Source organism: Eleutherodactylus coqui, chromosome 4 (genome assembly GCF_035609145.1).
Source record: "Eleutherodactylus coqui strain aEleCoq1 chromosome 4, aEleCoq1.hap1, whole genome shotgun sequence".
Taxonomy (NCBI): domain Eukaryota; kingdom Metazoa; phylum Chordata; class Amphibia; order Anura; family Eleutherodactylidae; genus Eleutherodactylus; species Eleutherodactylus coqui.
The window spans coordinates 83890934-83913336 of NC_089840.1; the positions used below are offsets into that span (position 1 = coordinate 83890934).

Genomic DNA, 22403 nt, shown 5'->3' on the forward strand with positions numbered 1-22403 from the left:
CCTTTTTTTATGCTAATATTAGAAAAAGCATAAAAAAAGGGCTACTGCTACTGCTCTGCCATGCCTTATCGCTTGTACAGCGATTATAGGCACAGGCAATACAGGACGCCAGTGTCTGGCGTCCTGTTGCCATGGTGACAGGCCGGGCTCTCGCGATGACATCGCGATAGCCGGCCGGAGACACAAAGGGATCGCGAGATCCCTCTGTGAACTCTTTCCCTGCCACGATCTACTTAGATCGCGGCAGGGAAGGGGTTAACAGCGGGGGGCGCATCTCCGATGTCCCCCCGCTGTTGCAGCGGGACGCCGGCTGTGACTGACAGCCGCTCCCGCTGCGGGATAGCGCGGGATCTTATGTGATCCCGTGCTATCGCCAGGACGTACCGGTACGTCCTTTTGCGGGAATTACCAGGCTCCCGGGACGTACCGGTACGTCCTGGAGCGGGAAGGGGTTAATGCTGGCATGCTATAAAGCGTTAGCTTCAATTTAAGGCGAAAATGTTTCTACGCATTTTTTTGGCACACAATATGGGCAAATAGGACTTAAAGGGTTAGTTCCATCTTCATGTTATGGCATATTGCTAGTATATGGCATTGGTGAGTATCTGAACCTCCGTGACCTTGGCCAGTTCAGAAAATGAAGGGACCAAGGTCTTTATCAGCACGGAAACACTGGGAAGGAGCCACGGCGCTTGGGTTGCCCCTTCATTGTATCCATCATGGAACCTGATTGCCTGGACTTTAGTGATATGCCAGCACTTGCTATGGTGGACCAAACCTATTTAAAGGATAAAGTCAGTGGACATGCTGGAAGTGATCAAAAATGGCTATATCTGCTGACTACTCCATAAACATGCATGCTCACCTCAGTTGTCATAGGCGGATAAACCACTGTTAGGCAACTTTTACCTCAGGGGAACAAAGCGTGTGGGATATCTGATCCTTTCTTTTATGCCATCAGAAACTGGGACCATCACTGATCAGTAGGGCCCTTTACAGACTTTGCCTGTTAGAATTCTTGTTTAATAGGGCAAAGCCCCCATTAGATTAACCATACGGCACATTTCTTTAAGAACTTAAGGGGTATCACATGACTTTTACTATTTATGACCTATCCTCAGGATCCCCACCGATTAGCTGGTCCTTTGCCCGAAGTGTAACAGAAAGCATCGCTCCCTTGGAATTCAATAGGAGTGAAGCCATCCATTACACTTCCGACCCTGACCACTGATGATGGCGCCTGGCCCACTGCACTGACAGCAGGCCGAACAATCACCTGATCGGCAGGGATCCCGAATGGCAGACCCTATACACATTAGACTTTAGCCTATCGAACCTGACTATTTTGGTGGGATCAGACGACTGATGAATAAGTACGGGGGCCTCCCAACTTTCCCCTATCGGATGATGTCGGAGAAAATGGGGCACGTTGAATTTTAACAAACCCGAACCTCTTGTAGTCCTTTGTAAGCCGCCTCCACCGGAGTTGTCTGGCTGTGGGTTCTTAACATAGCACATGAACGTTCGGGCTTTGCAAGCAGAACATTGATGGGCATGGAGATCGGAAAGCGTTTAGCATCTATTGATATTGGGCAAATCTTGGCTGTCGTGTTGTGCTGGGTGTATTTCGTCTAGTGCAGTATGGATTGTCCCCCATATAATAGTAGTTTGTTGAGAGAGGTCAGCAATTTTGGACTTGGTGAATTATTCAGAATACATTGTGACACAGAGATTCTACAAATTCCTCTTATTGTATTCTGACCGGATCCTGCACTTTCTTGGTAATGTGGAGTCACGGCCACCAGATGTCAGACTAACTCTGTGCTGTACACTATATATTCATATTGCATGGGGCCGTAGTGATAAGCTGCCATAGTTTCCTATTAACACGTTTACGCTGTGTAGATCACAATCTATTAGGGCCCCGTTCTACCAAATTACTTTAAAAAATGCTTGTTTTTTTCTTTTTTTGAATTAAAATTTATATATATTTAAATATATAATATATCTATCTTTACGGGATGCATGCTGGAACTGATCTCTGAATATAGGATTGCTAACCAGGAAGACCTGCAGGCGTTGGCATCTTCATTACATAAACATTACTCGTCTGCCTTAAACTTATCCCAATAAAACTGACATATATTGCAGTTTCTACCAGACACTCAACCATAATTAGTCTTTACTATGTGGCTGGGGTAATATATAGCTATACCTACCAGTAATATGCTATATACTTATACCTACTAGGCTATAATGGGCGGGTGATTATTTTTTGCTCTTAAAAGGGACCATTCTGAAGTTGTTTTTTTTTTTTTTTTCACCAAAGTGCCACTGATACCCGTTGCTTCACCTCTTGGTGTTCTACAGATGTCCTCATTTATAGTATTAGGGGCAGGTTAGATTTGAAGAAAAAAAAAAAGAAACTTATATCTTCGAAGAGCTGTATGTAAAGTGCTATCCTGAAGTCAAGGAAAGGAGTCCGGGATGGCCATGCCCAAAATCCACCCAATCTGGTTTGATTGATGTTCCTGATGACAGGTACATCTCAAGCCGGCTGTAATCCTACACGTGTGCTGTTGTCTTCTGTTCCAGTACATAAGTAATGAAGATGGATGCACATGCATCAGCTATTCTCTTTTCATAGGTTGGTGGCATCTGGCGCATGTACAACGAGCTGATGAGGCGGGGAAGTGCACCTAACTTCACTGTGCATGCGCCAAAATAGGCAGACTGTGCCATTTCGGATGGGCCTAAGATGACCTATCTTGTTCTTGGGTGTGTCAAGCAAGGTGTGAGTCGTTTTGGGCATGGCCATCCTTCACTTTTCTCCCAAACAGCTCTACCTCCTTGACTCTGGAATATACATTTTATATACGGGGCTTGCAGGGATTAAGACTTTATTTGAAATCAATCCTCCTCCCACTACTGCATATGAAGATGCCTATAGATGCCTTTGATACGTTCAAAGCTGATACTGGCATGGATATCAACGAACTAAAAGAAGTAGTGCAAAACCGAAAAACGTGGAGGGAGGAGCCTTTAGGGTCATGAACGACTAGACGGCTAACAACAACATAGATCGTAGAAGAGGTGAAGTAACGGGTGGTGGTGGCAGTTTGACGTATTTAGTTGATTGTGGGGATCCAACACCGATTGCCATAACAAGGTTCTCATGTCACCCCAGAGACTGGAAAAATGAATGGAGCAGCAATGTGCATGCTCAGCCACCACTCCATTCATTTCAATGGGAGTGCAGAAAATAGCGGAGTTCAAGCCCCTGGCAATCTTCGGCACTCTCATTGAAATGAATGGTGATCAAGCATGTGCACTGCCTCTCCATTCATTTTGCCAGTCTCTTGGTGGTAATGGACTCTCGTTCTAGTGGCCAGACCTCCACGATCAGCTAGTTATTGCCTAATGAGCGGATGGGGAATAACTTTGTCCCCAGATTGGAATATTAATGGAATATTTGTATATATTTTCTCTATTTTTCGCAGCTATATAAATCTCATTCGGTCACAGAGTCACTTGGACTTCCTAGAAATTAGTAGGTTCCTCTGTCTCCCCCCTAACTCCTTTCTGTGTGCTCGGATTACCATGTTTTCAGTGAAGCGCTTGAACTATTAGATATTGGGTTGATCTCATGTCAATCAGAAAGTGGCTCACGGGTGAACATTGCAAAATGCTGTTCGTGATGGGTTGTGGGATAAGTCATAAATCCTAACTTGCCTCCAGTTTGTATAGTCTTACCTATAATCTGCTGTGTATATGTACTATTCCATTTATGCAGTGTATATATATATATATTTCTTGCCATAATTATCTTCACTGTGTCTGTTGCATCTATTGTAGGAGTCTGGCACAATTTCATTCTCGGCCTCCTGGGCATCTTGATATTGTTTCCACTCCCTGCGATTCTGTATCCGTTTTATAACACGGGGGTTGGAGCCCTTGTGACGGAAGTTTTAGAGGTAAGTACTGCGACTCCAGAGCCCTTGGTTAGTAGTGCTCACTTGTAATTCAGAAATAGCAGCTGGAATTTTCGGGTTTCTATGAGTAGGCTTACATTTTCACTTGTGGCACTATCGTATTTGAAGTGCTTTTCCCACTAGAAGTTCTGTACCATATATTACATTTACCAGTAATTATTAGGAAATTATAGTACCAGTGTTTCTAGTGGCGTAGTGCTCCACACAGCTCTGCTACATGCACGTCACGCACATACAGCTCTGCTACATACATTTTTCATCCCGTACAACAGGGATCACAACCAGCACAGCAGAGTCCTGCACACACTGATCACCCCAGACTCCTCCCACACAGGTGACTGGTCACATGACGGTGACATCATCACAGGTGCTGTAAACTGACGGCTTCTGTCAGGCTCTGCAGGTCTTTAATACAGTAAAGGACCTGTGATGATGCCGCTGTCATGTGCTCAGGGACGGAGCTCAGAGTCCTGGTGACTAATCCCATAACGGTGGCATCTTCACATGTAACTGATAGTCAATCACTTATAGACAGGTGGTCGTTAGTATTCCATAGCAACTGAGGCTGCAGTGGTTTTTAGGGGATGTAGTCCACCTGTAATCTGCACAGGGATGAAGGACCAGTGATCACGCCACATGATCAGGGGCGGAGCATGTAACTCTAGGATACAGATCCCAGGTAGCTGATCACATGATGGTGTCATCACAGTTCCTGTAAGCACACGGCTGCTGTCAGGCTCTGCTTTTTTTATGTTTTAGGACCTTTGATGATGTCACCGACGTGATCAGGGGCGGAGCACGTAACACACACAGTCAGTCACGGACAGGTGGTCATTAGTATTTAGATTTTTTTTTTTTACACACATATATATATATATTGCATACTTATACTGCAGCGTTGTACATTACTTGATGTCCCAATTGGGGCTCATAGTCTCTGTTCATCTATTAGTATGTTTTTAGTGTGTGATTGTGTGTTCCATACCTCCTAATAGGTTGGGTCTACAGAGAACCGCGCTTCTCAGGCATTCTGGCCGGATGCTTATTCTTCTACTACACAGCATTGATTGACAATTTTACACATTTATTGTCTATAGCAGTGATGGCGAACGTTTTAGAGACCGAGTGCCCAAACTGCAACTCAAAACCCACTTATTTATTGTAAAGTGCCAACACGTCAGGGGGCGGGGCTTATCACGACGTATGATTTTTACCTCCGTCGTTCTTAAAATGACAAGGCTGTTTCAAAATAGACAGGGTGCAGATCTTGACTTCTTTTGAATGCGGAAATACTGTGGAATTTGCCACAGAAATTTCCGCTGAGGACATTCTGCAGCATTTCCACCTCGTGTAAACATATCCCAGCAGTAATATTGACACCCCCCCAGAGCAGCCCCAGCAGTAAGGGTGACCCCCCCCAGAGCAGCCCCAGTGCTAATAGTGACCCCCCAGGCTGGCTTTAGTGGTTATAGTGACCCCACACAGCGGCCCCAGCAGTATTAGTGACACCGCACCGTGGCCCCAGTCGTAATAGTGACATCCCACATCAGCCCAGTAGTAATAGTGACATCCCACAGCAGCCCCCAGTAGTAATAGTGACATCCCACTGCAGCCCCCAGTAGTAATAGTGACATCCCACAGCGGCCCCAGTAGTAATAGGGACATCCCACAGCGGCCCCAGTAGTAATAGTGACATCCGACAGCGGCCCCAGCAGTAATAGTGACATCCCACAGCAGCCAATAGTAATAGAGACATCTCACAGTGGCCCCCAGTAGTAATAGCGACATCCCACAGTGGCCCCTGTAGTAATAGCGCCCCCCACCTCCTCTGCTTGGCGCTGTTCCTGTCACTGATCCCAGGAGCACACTGTGACGTGCTGCCGGACACCTCCTCCCTTCCCTGCTCTCGCGGAACCAAGTAGGAGACGTCAGAGGAGGGAGGAGGAGGATGATCCAGGCTGCACACTGACATCATAGTGTGCGCCGGGATCAGCACCTCTAGCAGTGCTGCTGAGTGCATACCAGCAGGGGAGCTGCGGCACCCCTGCTGATATTTACTAATGTGGTGAGCGGCCGACGGCGGTGAGTGCCAGCTGGGAAGGCTCTGAGTGCCGCTTCTGGCACACGTGCCATAGGTTCGCCACCACTGGTCTATAGTGTACGGATTTTGGAAGGTCCTCCAGATAAATCTTTGAATTTAAAATAACTGTTGTCTTCCTTGTCCCCGTTTTGCTCTGTAGAGGGTTTCCACCTAATTTATAGATTTCTTTTATTGCGGTACTGGATGGCACGTGTTCTCTTTCTGTGCGTACGTATAGTGCTAATATAGCTTTCAGCTGAGTCGGACTGGTTTCTTTAAGCAATGCATTGTAGTACTGCTCAGCAGAATCCTCCAAACTTTACTGCATGTTGAAGAAGACAATGCTTTGCATATATTGTAGATCAATATACTGGCTCTGATAAGCAAGATATTATGCAGTAGTATATCATTTTTAAGACCTGAGAGTGCTTATATATTATTTCACCTCCACTTCTACCCATAAAAACCTGCCTTTTTCTCTCCTTCACTTATATTTGTGAAAGAGCTATTAGATTAGATCTGGAAACACATGATATAAATGGGGTTTTGAGTTGCATCTTGAATTTTGACCACAAAAAAGATTCACTGCTTTATGCTGTACGTCTATTCAGTTTTTACCCACTTCTTATATTCTAAGATATGCTGAGGTATCACAATCTAATTACACACACATGCAATGAAGCCATAGAGATCCAATGAATGTATGCATATATTTTTGGAGTGTAGGTGAAGATACAGGGGGTGGACAAAAATATGGAAATGCTGTATGAAATGCATAGGATTTTAATCATTCACATTGAGCTGCCCTTTTGACCTTTGTTTGGCTGAGAACTTTCAACCCAAATTTGTGTTTACTTCACCTCTTGCCCTGCTCTGCGTGGTTTTGGGAGCCAGCTGGTAACAGCAGCTGAGGGGCTCCAACCCCTGATCTGACCAATGGAACCTTGTTGCTCGGGCAGATGTTCACTTCTGCCTGGTAGCATCTGTGTCATATAACCTCCACTTAAATTTGGTCTCTACATGTCTTATTGAAACGTGATTCAAAATCTCTTGTAACTTAAGTCAATCATTTCTTACGGGGTTTCCATATTTTTGTCCACCCATCTCTATACCAACTTTGCCCCCTGGTCACATTTGAATCCAAGAACCCAATGCAGCAAGGCAAGAGTGCTTACTGGTGTGAGCCACTATGCTCGGTGCCAACCGGAGAGCCACTATACTTATTCCTTGGCCTCCTCGCTCTTATATATAAGACATACACCATATAACTCTTATTTTTGGATTCTGTGGGTGGTGGTTTACTGATTAATGAATCTTTTATGTTATACTTGCCTTTTCAGGCACTGCATACATTATAGCGGTTGGTTTAAAGGGAATGTGTCATCAGAAAATGACTGTTTAAAAGTGACTTTATGTTAAACATACATAGCGACACGCGGAATGAGACTGTATGTTAATAACATTCTAATATCACGCTGCCCCCTAGCCGAGACTTCCTGTTCCATACAGCAACCTCAGGGACCATAGAAATAATTGACTAGACTGGACTCATTGGCGTCTATAGTAGTGTATTGAGGACCTACTCTGTGATATGCAGGGAGGGGGAGTAGATAAGGTGTGATTAGCACTTATTGTGAATGGTGGATCCTGGGTAATCTTACATATAGCTGGTAACTTCCATTGCAATCTTGCCTGTGATGATAATGAAATGATAGCTGAAAAGTTTTCTCCGCTGAACAGGAAGTGTCAAACTTTGTGTTAGGACACTGTACCCCATTAACTTGGGAAACACCTGCCCTTTCAGGCTGGGTCCACACGGGGCTAATTTCCAGTGGACTGTCCGCAGCGGGCATCCAGCTGCGGATAGCCTGCCCCCAATCCCGCATCATTTGGTGCTGGTTTCATCACAAATTCCTGTGCCGAATTTGTCGGATGAATTTCGCAGCAGAGACTGTTATAAAATTGACATGCAGTGGAATAACATCCTGCACCACAAGTCAATTTCTGCACGGGTTTTGTGCAGATCATCTCCAGAGCTTGTGTACAAGATTTTCAAAATCTCGTCCACTTTGCTGCGATTGTAAATGCCATTGAATTTTTTTCCAGACGGTCCGCATGGAAATTCTGCAGCAATTCAGTACGTATGTACCCAAACTTAGCTATTGATGCAGAAAAGGTATTTAACAATGTACCCTGAGAAGGATTGCATAGGGCTATCAACAATTTCTATATAGAGACTATCTAGTGGTTAAAGCACAAGTTTATGCCTCCAGTTTTCTATCTGGAGGCAGATACGTCTAGGATGCCTCTCACACGTCTTCTTATTCAATATCATTCGAAACCCTGTAACTCGTTCACTGTCTGACCCTAGCACTTTTCAAGAGATACCAATCAGACAAAAAGTAGTATAAACAGCATTATTTGCCAATGCCAGTATTTTTTTTTATGGCTACACCTAAAGTGCCGGTGGTCAGCCGACGAATGAGCAAACGCTTCTTCAGTTGATCATGGCATTTTAGCAAGCGTAAAAAAAAATGCTGACTGGTTAGCTGCACATCTCTCAGTGTGAACAGGAAGATTGCAGCCATCCAATGAACGTTGTCTATGGACAACGGGTCTTATCATTGATCATTCTTGTCCCTACAGACGGTCATCTGCCGTGTGTGATGAATGAGGGTGAAAGTACGCTAGTAAACACTCTTTGAGTTTCCAAATTGGAAAGGCATTGCAGCAAGAACGTTTTTCACGCTTGTCGCCCTCTCTTTATGGCTTTTGGGACTTGTTCTGTTCCAGAGAACCTGAATGAAGATGTGTCACCATTGTGGGGAAATTGAAAATGTTTCTCTGCTTCATATAAGTTGCATCTGGAGACTCCGTAGCAAGAACCCCGTAGGTTTAAATTTCAAGTCTGTTTTTTTTTTTTCTTATTGAAACTTTTTGATTTATTTTTCAAAAATGAAACTAGGTAACCAAACCTGTAACAATCTTGTGACTCATTCCTGAGGTCCATTTCACACTAGTGTTTATCCTCCATTCAGGCTTTCCGCCTCTCCGTTCCATTCTTCGAGCACAGAGACGGAATTAAATGGTTCCACTTTTACTACGATTGATTGATTGAGAGAGAGAGAGATCTCAATATGTTATAAACAAGAAATACAGTTTGCAAAGTATGATTAGTGCCACACTTTTCCCTCCTCTCATATAGCCTTATGGAACAAATTTATTCTACCATAATAACAATCGTTCGTTATGTCAGATGTATTACTGCTCATCATATGAATTATGCCCATGATGTGCATCTTCTGATCAAGTAGAGATAATGATCTTTGGTGGTAATTTCGCAGTGAACAGGAGAGATTAGTATTTTATCAGTGAACAAACCCTTTAAAGCCTTTTCATTGGTCATGCTGTTCCACTGAATCATGATAGGTGCAAATATACCACCTGATATAGGTTCATTAATAAGGTCCTGTAGCCAATCATGGCTCTAGTAAGTTTGTCCAATCAGAGTTGGGACATTCACGTGTTGAGGGAAAACTCATATCCGTTGTATCTCATAGCAGTTTTACCAACCTCGGGGTTTCAGTATGATCCCGCTATAATCTAGCAACCAAGGGCATTAGAGTTCTACCAATTGTTATTGGTTTAATCCAATCACATGGGCAGAGTAGCATCACATGGTATGAGGTTCATACTCTGTAATGAAATTTATTCATGTTCTATAATGTCCAATTTCATTTTTTTTATGACCCAATATACAAGCTGTTTTATTTTATTGAACAGTTTTGGGTCAAGTTGGTCCATTTTTAGATCGGTGTTTTTAACGCATGACAAAATATGTGTTCCGAGGGGACTCCTAATTGGCTTGAATTTATCACGATTATTCCATTTGTGTTTTATGGTTCGTTTAGATGGAACCATTTGCATTCACAAAATCGTTCAAACAAATGAGTGATCGGTAATTGTTCAGTTTAAACATGAGCCAACGACTGAATGAGAATCGGGAGTTTTTCGTTCGTTAGTCAGCTTCAGCTGGCATAACAATCAGCACCGGCTCATTCATTTGTCAGGCAGTTTAAACACTTATCGTTCCGTGTTTGACATAGGACTGTGAAACCCGGAACGACAAGTTTGCCATGGAACATGGTAGGCCTTTTATGCATCAAATGCACTAATCTATATATATATAAAGACGAAAGCCCTCACTGACTCGTTACTGACTGACTCGTTACTGACTGACTCGTTACTGACTGACTCGTTACTGACTGACTCGTTACTGACTGACTCGTTACTGACTGACTCGTTACTGACTGACTCGTTACTGACTGACTCGTTACTGACTGACTCGTTACTGACTGACTGACTGACTCACTCACTGACTGACTCGCAAAAGTTCTCCAACTTCCCGATGTCGTAGAAACATGAAATTTTGGCACAAGCATAGATTATCTCCAAAATAGGAAAAGTAATTGGGTCCCAACTCGATTATTCAATTCTAGCGCAAAAGAATTGGCGTCGAAATTTTGCGTACGGAATCTAAATCTCTCACTTCCCAATGTCATAGAAACTTTAAATTTGGCACGCGCATTGATTATGTCATAAATAGGAAAAGTTAATGGGTCCCAACTCGATTATTCAATTCTATGCACAAAAGAATTAGCGTCCAAATTTTACGTACGGAATGTAATTTTCTCACTTTCCGGTGTCATAGAAACGTGAAATTTGGCACGAGCATTGATTATGTCATAAATAGGAAAAGCTAATGGGTCCCAACTCGAGTATTCAATTCTATGCGCAAAAGAATTAGCGTCCAAATTTTACGTGCGGAATGTAATTTTCTCACTTTCTGGTGTCATAGAAACGTGAAATTTGGCACGAGCATTGATTATGTCATAAATAGGAAAAGTTAATGGGTCCCAACTCGATTATTCAATTCTAGCGCAAAAGAACTAGCGTCCAAATTTTACATACGGAATCTAATTCTCTCACTTCTTGGTGTCATAGAAACATGAAATTTGGAACGGGAATTGATTATGTCAAAAATAGGAAAAGTTAATGGGTCCCACCTCGATTGTTCAATTCTAAGCGCAAAAGAATTAGCGTCCACATTTTACGTACGAAATCTAATTCTCTCACTTCCTGATGTCACTTTATATAAAGGAAACGTCGAATGGTTATCTCCCCGTGGTGTTTCCTGGGTAACGCAGAGAACTATGCAAAATGGTGAACATATGTTTTTCCGGTATCTCTAAAGTAACCACGACTTCATAAGATTTTCAGTGTGAACACCAGATAAACACCAGTACCAAATTAACTCGGGCGAAATCGGGTATATTAGCTAGTGTGCATATATATATGAAACTTATCCTGTTTACAATCATCCCTCATCAGTAAGGGAAAATATGGTGTATCTTTTAGGAAGAGTTGAAAATCTAATATCAGTAGGGTGTTTCATCAGTTCCTCCATTAATTCCCAAATGAAACACTTCTTATATGCAACCATTTCCAAGGAGGTGATTCAAAAGTCATTTAACTCTTTTATACCTTCCCCTCGCTTCCCCTCTCTGTTTCTGTGATTTACAACCAGCTGAGAAGTGAACTGCTGGAAAGTGATCCCAAATCTTTTTTGAAGGCTCGCCTCCGTAGTTAAATGTCCAAGAGACCATAGATCTGATTGGACGAAGTTGGGCTTCAGTCCATAAAGCAATCACAAATAAAGTATGCAGAGAATCCCGATTTAAAATCGTATATGGAGAGATACTTGCAAATGATGTGCCTCAAACACCTTTTAACCCCCCCCCCCCCCCCCACTTAAAGGACCAATTGCAGTAAATATATGGCACTTGGTTTCCTGACATCAACTCCGTGGAAGAAGCTTCCCTGTGTCAGGTACCTCTCCCCTCCACCTTGCCCACCTCTTCCCCTCCTCCCTTTTGTTTATTAGGCGTTTGGCCTGGCCGCTAATCTAATTTACTTTACAAATTACTATTTAGAAATGTTCATACAAGGTATAAAAGATTTGTTCATCTGGGTACCCACTCATCAGGGTTGTTTTTATCTTCCTTACTCTTGCTATTATGAACAACACTGTGTTCTTGGTCCTGGGCTTTAATCCCGGCTGACAGCAGAAATACAGTGCAGGATTAAAGACTCTGCTTCTACAACCAAGCAGGAGCAGGTTAGGTCCTTGGCTGTCAGATACAGCCGAGGACCCAGAGGAGAGGGGAGAAGCGTTTTTTTAAACACTTCTGCTTTCTCCTTTCCAGGCTACATAGCGCTCAATGTAGAAAGGAAATGTGCCCATTCCAATGCTGCTATGTACCCATTCCCATGCTTTATTCTAGCGTAAATATACTAATTTTAAAAATACACCACTATAAATTTAAAAAAAAAACTTTTTTTTTTTTTTTTTTTACATTTTACCCCTAATAAAACTAAAAATCAGGGGAAAAAAATCTGCGAAAAAAGATTAAAAATAGCCCTATATTGTGCAGGAAAAAAATGCAGCAAAAATAATTTTTGTAGCTGAAGAAAAAAAGAGTAGGGCAGTTGTTGATAAAAGCATTTTTTATTGCTTGCGGGAGATTGTGGATTGCGGTTCCCCCCCCCTGCGCAGATGCACTGCACATCATCCTCGCAGAAAAAATCTGCAACCCCACTTTCCAGCCTTTTCCCCAACTCCCTAATTGTTTTTAACCTTCAAATCCACAACGAATCCGCAAATGTATTTAAATGTATTTGCGGATGCACTGCGGATCCTAAGCTCCCATAGAGATGAATGGAGCCACATCCGTGCCTGATCCGCAATAAATAGAGCATGCTGCGATTTATTATCCGCACATGGCATCCGCAAATTATTTAAAATCAAATCTGCAGGTGATAAATGAAGTGCGGATGCCCCATGCTTCTGTATGGGCGGCTCGAACTGCAGATCTTGCTAATTAAATCCGCCTGCGGACATTGGCCCTTAAACCACCACATAAGTTAAAGGGGTTGTCCCGCGGCAGCAAGTGGGTCTATACACTTCTGTATGGCCATAATAATGCACTTTGTAATGTACATTGTGCATTAATTATGAGCCATACAGAAGTTATAAAAAGTTTTATACTTACCTGCTCCGTTGCTAGCGTCCTCGTTCCCATGGAGCCGACTAATTTTCGCCCTCCGATGGCCAAATTAGCCGCGCTTGCGCAGTCCGGGTCTTCTGCTCTCTTCAATGGAGCCGCTCGTGCAGAATGCCGGCTCCGTGTAGCTCCGCCCCGTCACGTGCCGATTCCAGCCAATCAGGAGGCTGGAATCGGCAATGGACCGCACAGAAGAGCTGCGGTCCACCGAGGGAGAAGATCCCGGCGGCCATCTTCACCGGTAAGTATTGAAGTCACCGGCGCGCGGGGATTCAGGTAAGCGCTCCGGTAAGCTTTCTTTAGGTCCCTGCATCGGGGTTGTCTCGCGCCGAACGGGGGGGGGGGTTGAAAAAAAAAAAAAAAACCCGTTTCGGCGCGGGACAACCCCTTTAAATCCCTAAAAACTGTCTAGACCTTTTAGTTCAATATTTTAGGACAGTGGTGGGCAATTTACTGTATTTTTCACTCTATAAGACACACTTTTCTTTCCCCCCCAAAGTGTGTTGGAGGGGGAGTCAGAGCGTCTTATGAGAGTGAACGTACCGAAATTCAAGGATTCCGGCGTGATCTTGAGTTTATATACTTGATCGTGGGAACTAAATTGCGGCCGCGCAAACAAACTTGCGATCATGCAAGCAAACGTGCAATCATTTACTAGTACTGTTGGTTGGTGGCGAGCGCTGACGGGAACTGCTGCTCCTTGCAGACACCTCTGACATGTGCATGAGGACATCCTGCCAGCAAGTGTTCAATTTCCCTGCAGCGCCACCGCAGGGGGAATGAAGCATTGCACAGTGGCCATTCAAACAAATGAGCTGTCTATGTAATGCACAAAAGTGCTGCATCTTCCAGAGAGAGAGGTTCTTTATGCAGCTCTGCTCCATTTAATTGATGGAGGCGCTAAATGATTGACCGCTTTTTAATTAACTCAAAATAGAATGTTTGAGAAAAAGGCTCTCTAAACCAAACAACCCTTTTTGATTAAACTTGTTATTTGAGCCAAAAGTTGACCATAGAAGTTCAAAGTTAACTCGAAAGACCCCCAGGGCAGGCGGCCAGATAGTTCTCTGTGTGCTCTTGTTTTTTGTGAGTGATCACCGGTTTTGCTCTGAAATGTGTAACTACAATGGTAGTCAATGAACTGCCAGCAAAATCTGGACAGTTTTATTTGTTCACTTATCTAGAAGGATTGCGACATTGTAGATGCTGTGAATAAGAGATATTTTCCTGGTTACAAACTTCTTAAAGCCATTGAGTTTCTTTCAATGAAAGTGAGTTATGCTTTAGTCTAATGTGTGGGAACTGATAGTCTACCAGATATGTATCGATTAAGCATCTAGAATGCCACTAGTTCTTAACAAATCTATCCTTGATTTCTGCAATTCATCCGTCGAACAGAACTTGATTTGCTGGAACTGTACAGTCCAGATCGTTGCTGAAAATGAATGCTGTGACACAACATGAGCTCAGAAGTAATTATTTTTCATTTAAAGAGATTCTGTTCACCATCTCATACCATACTTATTGAAAAAATGACCGAATGTGAGATTGACAAGGACATGTTGGATGGATTCAGAATTGGCTGAGTGATCATACTCAGAGTGGTCATAAATGGCTGCACATCCAAGTGGAAGAATGTATCAAGTGGGGGTACCAACAAGGCTTTGTCCTAGGCCCAGTGTTGTTCAACATTTCTGGAGGAGGGAAATCATGGGAAACTGATTAAATTTGCTGATGCTACAAAGCTAGGAGGGATAACTAACACTAGGGAAGAGAAAGAGAGTATTCAAAAAGATCTAGAAAAGCTTGCACAGTGGGCAGAGACTAACAGAATGGTATTTAACAAGGAGAAATGTAAAGTCCTACATCTGGGCAAGAAAAACGAAAAAAGCACATACAGAATGGGAGGAATTGAGCTAAGCAGCAGCACATGTGAAAAAGACTTGTATATACTAATAAATTATAGACTGAACATGAGTCAACAATGTGATGCAGCAGCCAAAAAGGCAAACGCAATTCTGGGATGTATTAGGAGAAGCATAGAGTCTAGGTCACGTGAGGTCATTATCCCCCTCTACTCTTCCTTAGTCAGACCTCACCTGGAATACTGTGTCCAGTTCTGGGCACCCCACTTTAAAAAAGACATAGACAAACTGGGGCAAGTTCAGAGAAGAGTTACCAAGATGGTGACCAGTCTGCAAATCATGTCCTATGAAGAACGGTTAAGGGATCTGTGAATGTTTAGCTTGCAAAAAAGAAGGCTGAGAGGAGACTTAATAGCTGTCTACAAATATCTGAAGGGTTGTCACAGTGCAGAGGGATCAGCCCTATTCTCATTTGCACAAGGAAATACTAGAAGCAATGGGTTGAAACTGAAAGGGAGGAGACACAAATTAGATACTAGAAAAAAACTCTCTGATGGTGAGGGTGATCAATGAGTGGAATAGGTTACCACAGGAGGTGGTGAGTTCTCCTTCAATGGAAGTGTTCAAACAAAGGCTGGACAAATATCTGTCTGGGATGATTTAGTAAATCCTGTACTGAGCAGGGGGTTGGACCAGATGACCCTTGAGGTCCCTTCTAGCTCTACCATTCTATGATTTTTTGCACCCGTATCTGAGAGCAGCACAAGGTAGTGACAGGCACGCTGATTGCAGTGTTGTGTGTATCTGTGCAGTAGTTTTTGAGAAACTTGAATTTCAGTGGCAGCACATGAATATCCAGGACTACTTTAAGTAGTCCTCTAGGCATGATCTGCAAGCTAGCTACACTCACCCCATTATCCAGCCAATGATTGTCAGCTGTCTCCATATTACTGAGTATAAAGGGAGTGCAGCCACTCAGTGACTGGAGGTCGGGGTGGCCGTATACTTTAGATGGGAGTGATGGTTGAACGAACAATCATCTGGCGAATGATTATTTTGCGCACACTGCCATACACTTTCTAGTCAATGTTGACTTTTACAGTAATTTAAATTGGCCAAACGTTTGAACAACAGGTGATGGATGAAAGATACTTCTGGAGATGTTCTTTATATCAATAAAAAAGTTTCCAACCATCAACTAAAAATTTCAAACGCAGTTGACTTCTTTCCACACGATGATATGCCATTGGTCAGCTTAAACTATATTTCTTTGTTAAATTATCTCTGATGAATGTTTGTTTTGGTTGAAATTGGCCATTGTCATCAACTTTAAGCCCCGTTTACATGCAAAAATGATCGCTCAAAATTTAGCGGGTCGTCTGTTCTCCAAATAAATCTGCTTTGTTCTCCTGCCGGCTGCATACAATACTATCAGCGCTGAATGTGGAGAACACAGCATGCCTTCCCTCTTACCTGGGACAACGGATTTTATGCTGAGCTGAACTCAGCAATGGACGAAGAGTAGGTGCATGATGGGCGCGCATTTACACGCAACGGCTATCGCTCAAAAGCTGTCGTTCAGATGAATTTTGAGCGATAATCGTTGCATGTAGATGGGGCTTTAGTTTAAGGTGTATAGGCATCTTTAGGGAAATTGGTGTTGACAAAAGATCATTTCCCATGGTACAAGAACTATGCATATGACGATACAGTAATACTAATGTTCTGATCTAGCCCTTCACAGTTTAGACGAAAATAAATATAAAATCAATTCCTTTTATTAGATATATTTAAAACCATAGAACACAAATAGGGCACTACACATAAACCTCTAGATTGCCAGAGGTGTCCAAGTCTCCGAGAAGAGACTCTTACCACTTGCTCCCTGTAATTGTTCTCTCTCGTACATAATAGTCAGGGGGACAGTATCCCACCGGTCAGTTGGATCTGAGGGAAATTATAGCAATGTGGTAGGATGTCTTATCATCAAAAGTTAATTCTAGAACTCAAATCTAGATTTATTAGATCCTTTCCTATAAATCTCTCCCCAATGTTGTCCTATTCCTTATGACATTAATCACTAATAGGAAATTGAACTGAAGTATGTTGCTTAGATGGATAGCATCAAAGTGTGTTTTTTTATCTTCAGTTTTACCTAGATAAGATTTTGGATTATCAGTGGGAATTTGATATATATACCCACTTTAGAGCTGGGGAAAGAAAGATGTCGGCCCGAGATGACATGAGTAGTGGATAAAAGCAGTAGTGTCTATATATATATATATATCCAACATTAACTGCAATTACTCATTGTCTCTTAGGGACTTTATTTGCAGAAAAAGATCTAGATGGACGCCCTTTTATAATGGACATTGGACGAGCATATATACTTTGGGTGGTGATTACTGTTTTTATAAATAGTCACACACTCAGTATATAATGTTTTTTGGATCTTTGATTATTTCTATTCAAGCATATATAAGCTTGATCAATAGTACTTTGTAGTCGCTTTGCAATCTCAACGCGTTTCGCCGCTCATCTGAACGGGTCATCAGGAGATTTTCAATGTTAGTACCATGTATATTGTAATTTGGTATCCGTTCCAGAATTTAAGTCTTAGAATACTAATAGTCTGAAACTCTTCTACTAGTCCTAATAGGCAGAGATATGAAAGCTTCCTTATATGCCAGATCAGTGTAAATCTGGTGGAATACAACTAGGATGAAGCAAATGGTCACTCAATCATTAATAGTCACTGATCCAGTGATCTATAGAAATACTATTATAGCACGATTCCTATAGTCTGATGGTGAACGGTGTATCTAAATGAGCTGTGTAGATACAGTGCTCAAGATACAAGTGCAGCTTTATTGCTATTGCTTCATCTGCTTTCATCTGCCTATGTCTAGTAGAGTTTCTATGATAGAAGAGGTAGCGCCTCTGGCCTTGATGGTAGGTCAGGGCTATCTGTGTGCTGTTCATATGTCAGTCCTTTTAAAGCAAGCCTAGCTCCTCCTTCGGAGGGAGTGTCACGAGAAACGGCCAATAGAATTGCATCAGGGCGGGGTTTCATATTGTCTAATATTATATCCCCCTTTGTTGTAAATATGAGGAGCTCTACATTTGTCTCTATAGTTTCATTTCCTCAAGCGGTTAGTCATAATGCCTACCGATCGTCTTATCCCCTATTTCGATTCCTGTAAAGTACCTAAACTTGTATATTATGTTTACCTCGGGGTACCTCCCAAAATGGGCCGTGCCTCCGTTATCGTCCTGTGATAGGGAGAGCGTGGGGGCGCTGTCTATGATGCTGCGTCGTGACGTCACGCGGCGTGCTGACGTCGCCGCTCTATGGTAGGGGACGCTGTCCGTGCTACTGTCTCATGACGTAATGACGTCATGCGGCGCGACAACGTCGCCGCTCTATGATAGGGAAAGAATGAAGGCGCTATCTGTGTTGCTACGTAGTAGCGTAGTGACGTCACGCGGCGTGCCGACGTTGTCACGTCACGTGTTGTTATATGCTCAACGTCGCTTAGTCCAACGGTATGTGCCTGAAGACAAAGCACGGGGTGATCACATGACCAGCGTCTTGGAAGTTTCCGAACGCAGTGTGATAATGCGCTATATTGTGGGTGGTGATCTATATGTTAACCCGCCGGTCATGTGATCCTGCATTAGGCATATATTTATATATTGATCATTAAGATTATTTTTATTCAGTGTATTCTTTCTTGATATTGACAATAGAGAGGAGCAGTTATATTAATAGCGATATTGTTTTTTTTATTCTATTTTTTGCTGTCTTTTCTATCAGAAGGCAATGTCTATTTTTTATTGTTTTTTTCTAGAAAAGAAGGGCGATGATATTAATAGGGACATTGTTTTTCTTCTGTTTCGTTTCTCTCTCTTATTACAAAAGGTAACATCTATTCTTTGTTATTTGTCCCTGTGTTTATTGCATTATTTGGGGAGCATTCACATATATTCACAATGGATCAATAAAATGTGTTATTTGTCTTATTTTGTTCAGTTATAACTATCTGTACATTCTTAATGAGTCTACATTAGGCAAATCGCTGTATTGATTAAATTAGTACAAGGACTAGTAAATTGATATCCCCTACTTACGCTATTCTTCCATAGTGTTTTTCTTAATTATAAAAGCGTAAGAACGCTACCTTTGATATATGCCTAATGCATTTTATGCCGATAGTACCTTATTTTAGGAAGGATATGTTGTTGGGCCTCCTTTGAATATACTGTATATAAAAATGATAATTACTCCTTCTTTTAGATTGAGTTATCCATACACATACTCCTTTCTCCCTGATCTTGGTAATTTCCATGGCCTGTATTGGTAATTCTGTTTTAGCAGAGTCTTTTCTTTGTTAGTATTTCTCACACTTTTCATATAAAGCAGTTGAATATTAGCTGTTCATTCAACCCTTTGGGTTGTACGGTCTCCATCCTATATATCCACCTCGCTTCCTTTTGGAGGAGAAAAGTGTCAATATCTCCCCCTCTTGCATCTCTCCTTATAAGTTCGATCCCTTCAAATTTAAGGCATTCAGGATTGCCCTCATGTACATCCCAGATGTGATTCGATATTGGTGTCTTTTCCTTTCTTCTCACGTTGCCGACGTGTCCCAAAATTCTCCTCCTAAACTCCTGTCTTGTTTTTCTGATGTACTGTTTTTTACACACACATGTTACAAGATAGACAATGTTTCGAGTGGTACAATTGAAGAAGTTTTGGGTCATATATGTTTTTCCAGTCACACTTGACGAAAACGACCTGCTTCTTTTAATGAAGCTACAGGCAGCGCAGTTGGCACAACAGAAGGTGCCATTGGGCACGTTTCTAGACAACCAATTTCCGTCTTGTTTTTTGCAATCAAAATGGCTTCTAATAAGATGATCCCTAATATTTCTTCCCTTCCTATACGGAATTCTTGGGTTCTCCGGGATGAGATCTTTGAGATCTTTATCATGGGATAAGATGTCCCAGTACCTTTCAAGTACTTCTTTTACTTCAAGATGTGCTGTATCATAAGTTCCCAAGACCCTCATATTAGAGGCTTCCCCTCTTTCCTTCGGAATCAGTAGTTGTTCTCTATTTTGTTCATAAGCGTGTTTGTATGAGCTGTCCAAGGGGGTTTATGGATATTTCCTCTGTCTAAACCGATCATGTAATTTCTTGCTTTCGGTTTCAAAGGTTGCTAGCTCTGAACAGTTTCTTCTTACACGGAGGTATTGCCCTTTGGGTATTCCTCTTTTCAAGGAATAGGGGTGGAAGCTGTCCCATCTCAGGAGGTTATTCGTTGCCGTTGGCTTACGATAGAGGTTCGAAGAGATTGTGCCATCTTGTTTGATTTCTATAGACACATCTAGGAATTCTATAGAGCAATCACTGATTGTTGATGTGAATCGTAGATTGAGCTCATTGCAATTGAGGAAATCCACAAAGTCTTTAAAGTTATTCTCACTACCCGACCAAAGGATAAGGATGTCATCAATATATCTTGTCCATAGGACGATATATTGAGACCAGATGGTATTTTCCTCAGCGAATACGATCTTTTCCTCCCACCAGCCCAGGTACAGGTTGGCATACGATGGGGCACATGAAGTCCCCATCGCGGTGCCCCTGAGCTGGTGGAAGTACTTTGAATCAAAGATGAAAAAATTATGGGTTAGAATAAATTCTAGCAGTGAGATGACAAACTCCGTATGCTCGGACATATAGATACCTCTTTGTGAGAGGAAATGTTTTACGGCCCTGATGCCACCCTGGTGTGGGATGGAACTATATAAAGCTTCCACATCCAGGGTGGCAATCAGGGTACCAGGATCGACAGATATGTTCTGTAGCTGTCTAAGGAGATCCATGGTATCTCTCGCAAATGATGGCAGAGATGATACGAATGGTCTCAAAATCCTGTCCATGTATTGACTTGGATTCTGAGTCAGATTGTTTATTCCCGATATGATGGGTCTTCCTTTTAATGGGTCAAGTCCCTTTTGTACTTTTGGGAGGGAGTAAAACGTGGATGTCCGTGGAGTGTCGTTAAGCATGAATCAATATTCGGATTCGCTGATCAGTTGGTTTTCCTTTGCTTGCATCAAAAGATTTCTGAGTTCAATCCAGTATTTCTGTGTGGGATCCGATGTCAACTTGATGTAGGTATCGCTGTCCCCTAGCAGTCGGTTACACATTTCGATGTATTGTTCTACATTCATGAGTACTATGTTACCCCCCTTATCCGAGGGTTTAATAACCAGATTATCCATATTCTTTAGAGTGTGGAGTGCTTCAAGTTCCTGTTTGGACATATTTGGGAACCTAAAGGTCCGTGGTCTCAGAGTTTTTAAATCTCTCAGGACAAGCCTCTTGAACATGTCCAACTCTGGACTATGGACCACCGGTGGTGAAGTTTTGTTTGGTAGTTTGAGGTCGGTAAAAGGACCAACACCTACTTTTTCGTTCTCCAAAGATTCAAGGATATCTATAGCTTGTAGGTCTCCGAAGGAGGAGCTAGGCTTGCTTTAAAAGGACTGACATATGAACAGCACACAGATAGCCCTGACCTACCACCAAGGCCAGAGGCGCTACCTCTTCTATCATAGAAACTCTCCTAGACATAGGCAGATGAAAGCAGATGAAGCAATAGCAATAAAGCTGCACTTGTATCTTGAGCACTGTGTATCTACACAGATAGCTCATTTAGATACACCGTTCACCATCAGACTATAGGAATCGTGCTATAATAGTATTTCTATAGATCACTGGATCAGTGACTATTAATGATTGAGTGACCATTTGCTTCATCCTAGTTGTATTCCACCAGATTTACACTGATCTGGCATATAAGGAAGCTTTCATATCTCTGCCTATTAGGACTAGTAGAAGAGTTTCAGACTATTAGTATTCTAAGACTTAAATTCTGGAACGGATACCAAATTACAATATACATGGTACTAACATTGAAAATCTCCTGATGAGCCGTTCAGATGAGCAGCGAAACGCGTTGAGATTGCAAAGCGACTACAAAGTACTATTGATCAAGCTTATATATGCTTGAATAGAAATAATCAAAGATCCAAAAAGCATTATATACTGAGTGTGTGACTATTTATAAAAACAGTAATCACCACCCAAAGTATATATGCTCGTCCAATGTCCATTATAAAAGGGCGTCCATCTAGATCTTTTTCTGCAAATAAAGTCCCTAAGAGACAATGAGTAATTGCAGTTAATGTTGGATATATATAGACACTACTGCTTTTATCCACTACTCATGTCATCTCGGGCCGACATCTTTCTTTCCCCAGCTCTAAA

The 22403-nt window shown here is 42.3% G+C and overlaps 1 protein-coding gene across 1 annotated transcript in view; it reads left to right on the plus strand.

Annotated features, from left to right (window-relative positions):
* The window catches only part of MBTPS2 (membrane bound transcription factor peptidase, site 2), a 72319-nt gene that overhangs the window by 18035 nt on the left and 31881 nt on the right, over positions 1–22403 (plus strand). Inside the window, exon 6 of the mRNA XM_066599794.1 lies at positions 3856–3974. Within this exon, the coding sequence (XP_066455891.1) occupies positions 3856–3974 (119 nt within the window). The remainder of the gene's footprint in view (positions 1–3855; positions 3975–22403) is intronic.